This window comes from Pagrus pagrus (assembly GCF_965226575.1).
Source record: "Pagrus pagrus genome assembly, contig: HAP1_SCAFFOLD_489, whole genome shotgun sequence".
NCBI lineage: Eukaryota > Metazoa > Chordata > Actinopteri > Spariformes > Sparidae > Pagrus > Pagrus pagrus.
The window spans coordinates 14,849-25,091 of NW_028174978.1; the positions used below are offsets into that span (position 1 = coordinate 14,849).

The window sequence follows — 10,243 nt, forward strand, 5'->3', positions numbered from 1 at the left end:
CCGTTTTCTGTTCTTTTTTGTGTCACACACTGTATTTTCATAACAAACTTGTAATGCCTCTGGTGTTGAAATTGGTTACAGTGTCAAAAGAGTGCACGACAGGAGCTTTCAAGTATGGAACTCTCATAGACAACTATTGAATCTCAAGACTCCTTAAAGGTGCAATATTTAAGACTTTTAGGTTAAAAACATTCCCAGTCTGGCTGTGGTCACTGAGAGGCTGTTGATCCCGGTTTAGTTGCCCGCTCACCTGGCTGTGGCACTCATCATTCCTCGCTGGGTCCTCCTGTCCTGGGCCTAAAAAAAACCTCCTCCTCCCTCAGTAAGAAACTCCAGTGCTAGTGGTGGAACAACACCAATGCTCCACTGATGCTCCAATCTCCCAGTGTTAACAGCAGTTACTCCAATAAAATGCTGTCCACTATTTGTTTGGAGTATGAACAGGTGGGCAATTCTTACATATTGCAGCTTTAACTTGATATGGCTCTTTTTTATTTATTATAAAGGTCCAGTGTGTAGGATTTGGGGGTATTTAGGGGCAGGAAATGAATATATCATTCATAATTATGTTTTCATTAGTGTGTAATCATCAGAAACTAAGAATCCTTGTGTTTTCGATGGCCGTTTCTTTTGCATTTTATCAGCCAAATGTGGGGGAAGGTAAGACGAGGGGTGTTCAGTTAGTTACAATCTGCAACAACACCACTACATGGCACTAAATCCTGCACACTGGACCTTTGAGTCACAGGAAAGATTTCTCATAAGAAACTTGAGATAAAACTAACAAGTCTTTTCCCATTTGACACTACTGCAGTATTACGTACTTTTATTTTTGTGTGATAATAACCAATCCTTGTGGGTGCCATGAAAAGTCCAGTGACCCCTGCACTAGACAGAGCTGGTGAGGCAGATATATTTTTAAAGTGGATTATATTTTATATTTCCCACTCTATAATGCATTTTGTTTTTCAAACAAAACACAATTCTTACCATTTTGTTCTCAACATTTTTTGTGTCAGGAGGTTACGCAGACAAGTTAATGACAACATCACACATACTTGACTTTTTTTTAAATCTGTTTATGCGCCACAATAACCAACAAAAATAAAGTGCATACAGAGTCACAGTCCATGTTAATGAGCTCACAGCTCTGAATGAAATGGTACTTCCTTTGTTTTTTTAAACCACAATGCTTCAAGTGAGGAGGTGGTCACGCTACATTATAAACAAATCATCACAGAAAAAAAATATTCAGGACTTTCTTAAGGCCCCATCTGCAAACACAGATGTTTTCACATACATCACTGATCTGAAATGCAAGTCTTTTTTTGTTATCAACTATTCACACTCAGGTTTTGTTGCCTGCAGGCGGCTATGACAGTGTCTCCCTATGAACTAGTTCCCCCAATGCTGTGCCTTCGGAATAATTGCAAAGCACTTAATGTGAATGTTTTTGCTGTTTACCTTTGTACAGGAAGACTGTTGCCCTACAAATCAGCTCATTCACAGCTATTAAAAAAAAAATTATCACAAGTATATAGTGCCTATAAAAAGTAGTCAACCCCTCAGTCGCTCCAGGACACTAACATACCCATGTGATGTTTAAAATCTTCTTGTTTCCTATCCAAGAATCATAGTCCTTTATTTCTTCACTGGAGATTTGTTTGATAGTAGTACTCCTTTGAGTATGACTACTTTTTAAAGGCGCTGACCCTGCTCCCTCATCAAAGAAGTTGCACCCTTTAATTGACCCGGTAAACAGCTGTTCACATGTTTAATATCTTATTGCTTTGCTTGTGTAATAGGCTCAGACTGAAGAATAATTATAAACAATTGTAAACATGTAACACCTGCCTAAGTCAAGTAAAACTGAGGTCTTAACTACACTACACACTCTTAATCCAACATAATATGACAGACTTTATACTGTTTGTGTGGAGTGCACATTGCGTTTCTTTAATACAGACTCTCTTGTTTTTAAAAGGCCATTTTTACGGTGTTTTTGGCTTTCAGTAGTCTCTAGGTCTCTTATCCAGAGGTGGAAAGTAGAAGGTCTTGAAAGCTGTGCAGTGCGACTCATCTCGGGGCTGTGAAGAGAGGAAATGCAGCCTGAATGCCAAATCAAATCCCTTAATGACCACTTTAATGGCACTTGTTCAGTTATATTAATTTGACATTGCTCTTTTTCCCCTCAATACAACATAGCAAGCATTTTAAAAACATCATGTCAACTATGTTTTACTCAATTAGATATTGCTCTTGGTTAATTTTGAACTTTGCTGATTTAAAAAAAAGTAAAAAGCCAAGGGGAAGGTAACGATGGTACCAGTTTGAATCATTTTGGACATTTTCACTTTCAATTTTTCACCATTAGAAATTCGACTTACACTCATTAAAGTTGTGTGCCTTGGGCGCCAGATGTGGTCTGAGGATGCAGGGCCGTAAAGTCTTCGAGGAGACTCGGGATTCTGCTCTGCCAGCCTGGGAGAAAAAGGCAATACTTCTATTACAATGGACAGGGTATAATTATTACATTTTTGTTTTTATTAAAGCTATGGTTGGTGAGTTATTTTGGCCAAAAAAGTGCTTTGTGAGGTCAAAATGACCTTGACCTTTGACTACCAAATTCTAATCACTTCATCTTTGAGTCCAAGTGGATACTCGTGCCAAATTTGAAGAAATTCTCTCGAGGCGCTCTTGAGATATCGCGTTTAAGAGAATGAGACGGACTTGTGGACAACCCGAAAACATAATGCCTCAGGCCACGACCATCGCTGGTGCGGAGTATGACAATCTCTTAACATCCCAACAGAAATGAAATGTTCTGACAGAAAGAAGAAAGAACGAAAGAAACGCATGCCTCTCATCTTACCAACCCCAGCTTTAAAGTCCTTCCACAGTTTTTATCTTACCAACCAACCTGGCAATTAATGTCATGCAAATTTCATTCAAAAGCTGCAGGGTTGTGAATTGTTTCTGATTTGCATGGTCTACCTGATTTCCCTAAAGCACGTGTGCTGCAGGGCTGTCCCTGCACTGATGCGTTCATTGGGGTCGTAGGCGAGCATCTGATAGAGCAGCGACAGAGCCGGAGCAGGGCAGCTGGGGATCAACCGTGAGATACCGGTGCCTTTTCTAGGGGTGAAGTTGAAATCCAGCGCTGTAGATCTGCCAGACATTGAACAAAAACAATGAGAAGTCCTATCTTTTAAGCACATAAAATAATAATAATAATATTACAATAATTATTTTTATTAATGTAATAATAATAATTACAATTGACCTATAGAAACGATGAACACTTACCGCTTGAACTTTTGGAGGATGCTTTGATCTGGTGTCCCCAACACGTTGTGGATCTTATCAACCTGGTCCAACTCGCTGGTTCCGGGGAAGAGAGGTTTCAAACTAAAACACACATGGGTATAGATCAATCTGTAAGCCGCAACAAAGGTATTTACACAACAATTTGTTTACGTCTCTGGAGACAGAAAGGATTTCTCAAGTAACAAAGAAAGAAAACTGAACATGTAATCAAGAATAACCAGTCTTGTCTTATGAGCCCATGAGCTGTTGTCCCATTAAGGTACTACAGGTGAAAAGTTGTGCCCTCTCCCTGCAGAGGTACCTCATGATCTCAAAGAAGACACAACCAGCACTCCACAGGTCCATCTTGAAGTCGTAGTACCCACTAGTGAGCAGGCACTCTGGGGCTCTGTACCAGCGTGTGGAGATGTACTCTGTGTGCGGGGGCCTGGAGGACACACTCAAACATAAGCCGAAGTCACCGAGCTTCAGACTGTTTTGCTGCAAAATAAATGTTAAAATATGTATGACCCAGAACCAGAGTGCCACTGTTTGTGTTTCTGTCAAGCAAATTACGATCATGATGCATCTCACTTTGATGAGGATGTTTTCTGGCTTCACATCTCTGTGAAAGATCCCATAGCTGCAACAAAAGAGGGATATTGGGGAAAACAATGTCAGCATACTTAATGTGTTTATTTTAACGTTTCATGTGAACTGAAGCGCTTTCATAACTACCTGTGCATGTGTTTAAGTGCCTTGCAAAGCTGGTACATGTAGTTCTGTACCATATGGTCAGGCAGTGGTGTTTCCCTTTCTGCAAGGAATGAAGAACTAACATCAGCCCAAAACTTGACTGAAAGACGACATCTCCATCTTTCCACGTCACCCTTATAATGAATTTATTATAATGTTTTTCATACTCGCAGACTTACCTTGTATGAACTCATGGATGTTCATCTCCATCAGATCACAAATCAGAGACACGGTTCCAGTATCTTTGTTGCTGAAACATCGTATTAGATTAATATGACACGCCACATGAAACTTGCTTTAGGCAATACAACAACTTCACAATAGATGACACTCCAGTACTCACAAAATCAGATCATGTAGCTGGATGATATTTGCATGCGGGCTCAGTCTCCTCATTACCTGGACTTCCCGCAGGTTTTTGGCCTGCTCCAGACTTGATGACGGAAAACAGGTGACATTTGCACATTGCGTTTGACAGGTGTATACATGTAATAAAGTGAATTGTATAGTCAGATTGCATATCTGCTTACTTTGCATGAAAAAATGTGCAGTGTGGACGAGGACTAATGGGTCATATTCACAGCTTAACATGACGGGAACATGATGCAAATTTAAAATTTAACAAGATGAATGGTTGCACAGGTTTAAAGGGCAGTCAGGTTAAACACCTGTGCATGGACAACTCACATTTCAGGCAATCTATTGTGACCTCATCACTACAAGGTCAAAGGCAGAGGAAGCTGACATCTAATAGGATACTTAAGGCAAAAGGGGTTACAAGCTGCTGACTCAAGTTTCAAGGGTCCACAGACGTATGGCTCAGGAAACGCACCACTGATTGCCTGTGCACAGGTCATCCGGTCACAGAATACATACCTGTTTATTGTCTGCTTCAATGTTTTACATGCGTAGAACTTCAAATCTTTAAGGCTCAGAGTTTTCACCACCTCTGAGAATGTCCCCTGCCCGATTTTCTTAATTGCTTTGTAACCTGCACGACAATTAAAAACAGAGAAGAAGACTGATAAAGGGAAACGTTTTGCATGAACACACATCTATAATATTACTGCAGCAGCTTGTGGCGGAACAAGTCAGCACAAGTAAATCCTATTTGGATGTTAAAGCCCAATATTTTATTGGGATAAGATTTTTTTTGTTTTATCTGATTCACCGCTGGAAGCCCTGCATTCATATAGGGCTGCAACTAATGCTTATCTACATTATCAATTTGTCTGCCGATTGTTTTCTTGATCAATCATTTGGTCTTAAAATGTCAGAAATGAATGGGGCGCCCCAGTAGCTCAGTTGATGGAGCATGTACAGAGGCTGTTTCCTCACTGCAGCAGCCCAGGGTTCAGATCTCAAGCAGTCCTGTCACATAAAGCCATGAAAGGCCAAAAAAATTAAAATGATTAAAAAAAGAATGTCAGAAAATAATGAAAATCTTGATTTCCCAGAACCAAATTGGCACATTTACATGTCTTGTTTTCTCTCCCAAAATGCAGTTTACTGTCATAGAAAACATTTTACTGTTTGTGTTGTCTGTTGTCGTGTTTGTGTTTGTCTTGCTATGGATCCTGAGTCTGATATACATATATATATATATATATATATATATATATATATATATATATATATATATATATCTGATATATATATATATATATATATATATATATATATATATATATATTAGAGACAGGAACCAGTGTGTTTTTGGCATTCTTGATTAACAATAACAATAATTTTAATGATTATATTCTTGATTAATCAAATCACATCTTTAGATTTAACAATTTTCGACTCAAAAATGATTTGATCAAATGTTAAATCCAGCAGTTCAAGAGCGGATAACGTCATCATTAGGATCTAAACATTTCTCTCTGATCTAAGACCTGTCATAACATTAAAATGCATGTCTTTTGAGTCTCGGCCGCCGCATGTTAGTCGATTATCCATGACACACGTATCTGGACGGTGCATTTCAATGCATTTCGATTAAAAAAAAAAATAAATAATTTAAAAAAAAAGGTTATTGCGTGTCGGTGTGTCAAAAGGACACGAGAGTTGACATCCGGGTGCTAGCTTAGCCACGCTTGCTAGCGAGCCCTGTTAGCTGACCGTCGCCTTGGTAACGGAGCACGCCTTCGCCCTGCACCCTGACCTGTGGAGGAAACTACAAACTGCTGCGCTGAAAAATCCCCAATTAAAAGCACCGACATAGCAGAATATGCCCTGCCATGTAAGAAAAGAAAAATGCCAGTCAAGCACAATTATTCGCCGCGGGGCCTTTTATATTTATCACGACTTTACGCCTCTACAGCTGCACAATTCACCTGCTCACCTTCTTTCCTGAGGTGGGTGGGGGTGACCAATTGCTCGGGTGTATTTCCATTAGGCAGCGTGTTATTCCCCGCGTCCGCAACGTTTCCTCTATTGTTAGGTGGTTTGCATGCATTTTGAAGGCTTGCCATGTTTTTCACGCCAATAAGCCAGTTTGAGTAGTGCAAATTGTTAAAAAAATTATCCATAACGGTCCCTTCAAAATCACGGCTGCTGTTCCAGTCGTTCATGTTGTCGTATAACGGTCCCAAGCACCGTTGTGAATTAAAAAAATTACGCATACTATCGCACTTGTGTCTAAAAGGCGTTGACCTGCTCCTTTTTGCGCCAAGGCGGCTTCCGTAACGACATAGCTTGTGCGCATGCTCGCAAGTTCCCTGCATGTTTCCCTTGCTGATGTTGCACTAGAAATGTGAATTATTTGCCTCAGTGTTTACATTTCCTTTTCTAGCTGCTGTCAGCTATTCTGCCACCATGAAGACACGATTCACCACTGTGGATATCAGGGCGGTTATTGCCGAGGTCAATGCCAAGTAGGTGTTTTTGTGTTGTTGTCCCTAGCAGAGTTGCTAAGCTAACCTAGCATCGTTAAAGTGGACTTTGTGTACAGATGTTTTGCAGCCATTCATTTTCTTGCTTTGCTTTATTTTTTCCCCCCTCACAGCTACATCGGCATGAGAGTATACAACGTGTATGACATCGACAATAAGACGTATCTCATCCGGCTTCAAAAGTAAGAACAGCTTGAAAACTTGCATCCAAAACTTGTTTACAGCTGGTAGTTAGCACATGAAAATGCCTAGTTATGAATACAAGTCATGCATTCATAATTGTGATTATAATCTGTATAAGAAAGTAAATATTACCACTAACATTACTGAATTATTAAAGTGAAAGTATGCATTATGCAAGAGAGGGGGTCTGTCACAGTGCTGAAATATTATACATTACAATCATTAGTATTGGTGGTGCATTTATATCTAAGCTGCATTGTAGCTCAGTTTAGACAATCTTTAACAGTGCATCATATTGTGTGAGCTCACCACATGTTGTGTCTCGTAAAATCTGAATAATAGCTGTCAAGTAAATGTGAAATAAAAAGTACAGTATTTTCCTTTGAAAAAATAATAGCATGAAACAGAAGTACAAGTACGTCACTTGAGTAAATAGACTTTCTGTTCTTACCACTTTCAGACAGTGTGTTTAACCAAGTGTCATGTTGATTCTCAGGCCTGACAGCAAAGCTGTTCTCCTGGTCGAGTCTGGGACACGGATTCACTCTACAGACTTCGAATGGCCCAAGAACATGATGCCTTCGGGCTTTGCCATGAAAGTAAGAACATCTCGTTGCCTATTTAATAAGACGGACCAACTTTTTTACAAGTGCATTTTAACTGTATTCTAGGTTTTTATACTATTTTTCATTGTGATTCTGATTTCACTGAGCCTTTTCATATAAACTCCTGTTTCTTTGAAGTCTTAGTTTTTCTCTTATCAGGTCTGTGATTGTTTATTCATGGACCAGTTATGATGAAACTGAATGTTTAAAGCAACTTTCTCCACAGTGTCGAAAACACCTGAAGTCGCGCCGGTTGACCCAGATTAAGCAACTCGGGATTGACAGGATTGTTGACATCCAGTTTGGCTCAGATGAGGCTGCCTACCACCTGATCATTGAACTGTACGACAGGGTGAGAAAACATTGTGAGATGTATGGCTCGAACTTTACGTGCTGTTCAGATCATACCAAACCACGCCACTGATGTACGCTAATGTGTATGTGTCGGCCTGTCCGTATCCAACTTCAGGGCAACATCATTCTTGCAGACCACGAGTACACCATCCTGAATCTGCTGCGGTTTCGTACAGCAGAGGCAGAGGATGTTAAGATTGCTGTGAGAGAGCGGTACCCTGTGGAGAGCGCCCGACCCCCTGAACCTCTCATCAGTTTAGAGAAGTAACCACATCTTTATATGTGCTTGTTGAGTTTGTGGCCCAAATGGACATCCATTTATATATTATCCTCATATCAGTGTAAACTAATTCTCTCTTAATGTTTTTTTTTAAATGTAGACTCACTGAAATCCTCAGCAGTGCACAGAATGGGGATCAAGTGAAAAGGGTCCTAAACCCTCACCTCCGTAAGTAGCAACCAATTATTAATCTATAATGGATACACATTTCTCTTAAGTTTGAATATGTTAAACTTCTTTTAATAATTTATTTCCAAACACCTCTCCAGCCTACGGAGCCACTCTGATTGAACACAGTTTGATTGAGGCGGGATTGTCGGGCTCTGTTAAAGTTGACAGCCAAGCTGACGCTGCCCAAGGTACAGGAGAGCCATTGGAGTATGGTTAATTGCAGTAGCAGACCGGTTTGTTTATTCGCAATGTTCTTCTTCTGTAAATCCATTCTCTAAATATGTAAACACAGTATTTGATCCGTCTACTTTTGCAGTTGCTCCTAAAATCCTGGAAGCTCTGCAGATTGCCGAAACATATATGGAAAAGACTGAGAACTTCAGTGGCAAAGTAAGATAACTTTCATAAGCATTTTTGATTTTCTTTTGATGAAAAGTACTTAAGAACTCTCTACTTGATCTGTTAAAGTAACGCACTCTGTTTTTTTTTAATTCAAGGGTTACATCATTCAGAAGAGTGAGAAGAAACCAAGCTTAACTCCTGGCAAACCCAGCGAAGAACTGCTCACGTATGTCCTGTTTTGTGTAACGCATGTTACATTTGAAAATACTAAACATATTTTTATTAGCTGGTTCTTTATTAATCAATTTATGATGTCTACTTACAGATATGATGAATTCCACCCATTCCTTTTTGCCCAGCATGCAAAGAGCCCCTATTTGGAGTTTGATAGTTTTGACAAGGTAAATATTAGCTCATTTGTTTAATTTATTGATTTCTTATTCTTTACGCAATGATTATTAATTCACACTTTTTGCAAGAATGTGATATGAATCCAGTGTTATCCTCTCACTCAGGCAGTGGATGAGTTCTTTTCTAAGATGGAGAGTCAGAAGATTGACATGAAGGCCTTGCATCAGGAGAAACAGGCTATGAAGAAGCTGGAAAACGTTAAGAGGGACCACGGGCAGAGACTGGAGGCCTTGCACCAAGCACAGGTCAGCATCATTTGTCTTTGTGTGCCGTAAACGTTGCACTTGATGGCACCTGCATTCCCATACTTTCCCATCTCGACCTCGCATATGCAACAAAAATCTTGTCTTGCGTGTTGCAGGAGATGGACCGAATAAAGGGTGAACTGGTGGAGATTAACCTTCCTGTGGTAGAGAGGGCGCTGCAGGTGGTGCGCAGTGCACTGGCCAATCAGGTGGACTGGACAGAGATCGGCATTATAGTCAAAGAAGCACAAGCTGCCGGGGACCCTGTGGCCTGCGCCATCAAGGATCTGAAGCTGCAGACCAACCATATCACCATGCTTTTAAAGTAAGACCCTCACTGATAAAGAGGCTTTAATACCACAGACGAGTCAGCTCATTTTTTTTGTACACCATTTGACTCGTGTGTCTTTTCTCCTCTAGGAATCCATACATTTCTGAGGAAGACCAGGAAGAGGAGGAGAAAAAAGACGTGGTAGAGGAGAAAGGGAAGAAAAACAAGAATAAAGACAAAGGACAGAACAAGAAGTTGCAAAGGAACAAGCCCATGTTAGTGGATGTGGATCTTGGCCTGTCGGCTTACGCCAATGCCAAAAAGTAGGTTTGCACGTAATCCTTTAGACACAGAATTGAGAATTATGTGGCGGAAATTGTTTTTACAGCAGTGTCATTGTGCTTTTTTTTTTTGTAGATACTATG

At 40.1% G+C, this 10,243-nt stretch overlaps 2 protein-coding genes across 2 annotated transcripts; one reads left to right on the forward strand and one right to left on the reverse strand.

The window, feature by feature from the left end:
- Positions 1–1,072: 1,072 nt before the first annotated feature.
- LOC311254156 (MAPK/MAK/MRK overlapping kinase-like) lies at positions 1,073–6,873 on the reverse strand. The gene is made up of 11 exons (XM_084384557.1): positions 6,407–6,873; positions 4,939–5,053; positions 4,406–4,495; positions 4,242–4,312; positions 4,045–4,123; positions 3,901–3,949; positions 3,629–3,807; positions 3,307–3,408; positions 2,995–3,168; positions 2,388–2,481; positions 1,073–2,087 (listed from the first exon to the last, which is right to left on the reverse strand). The coding sequence occupies exons 1-11, from the start codon at positions 6,786–6,788 to the stop codon at positions 2,010–2,012; spliced, it is 1,413 nt and encodes a 470-aa protein (XP_084240683.1). The 5' UTR covers positions 6,789–6,873; the 3' UTR covers positions 1,073–2,009.
- Positions 6,214–10,145, forward strand: LOC311254157 (ribosome quality control complex subunit NEMF-like; the record flags this gene model as incomplete). The annotated part of the gene is made up of 14 exons (XM_084384558.1): positions 6,214–6,304; positions 6,857–6,938; positions 7,070–7,138; positions 7,636–7,738; positions 7,971–8,096; positions 8,214–8,362; positions 8,479–8,546; positions 8,648–8,737; positions 8,866–8,939; positions 9,047–9,117; positions 9,217–9,292; positions 9,407–9,547; positions 9,664–9,872; positions 9,968–10,145. The coding sequence occupies exons 2-14, from the start codon at positions 6,880–6,882 to the stop codon at positions 10,143–10,145; spliced, it is 1,413 nt and encodes a 470-aa protein (XP_084240684.1). The 5' UTR covers positions 6,214–6,304; positions 6,857–6,879.
- Between the last annotated feature and the right edge of the window lie 98 nt (positions 10,146–10,243).

Excerpts from the sequence above, each read along its gene's own strand:
- LOC311254156 (XM_084384557.1), bottom strand. The coding sequence starts at position 6,788 with ATGCAGGGAACTTGCGAGCATGCGCACAAGCTATGTCGTTACGGAAGC. Across the intron at positions 4,313-4,405 it reads CAGCTACATGATCTGATTTT|CAACAAAGATACTGGAACCG; the intron begins GTGAGTACTGGA and ends ACGATGTTTCAG. Across the intron at positions 4,124-4,241 it reads CATCCATGAGTTCATACAAG|AAAGGGAAACACCACTGCCT; the intron begins GTAAGTCTGCGA and ends CATTCCTTGCAG.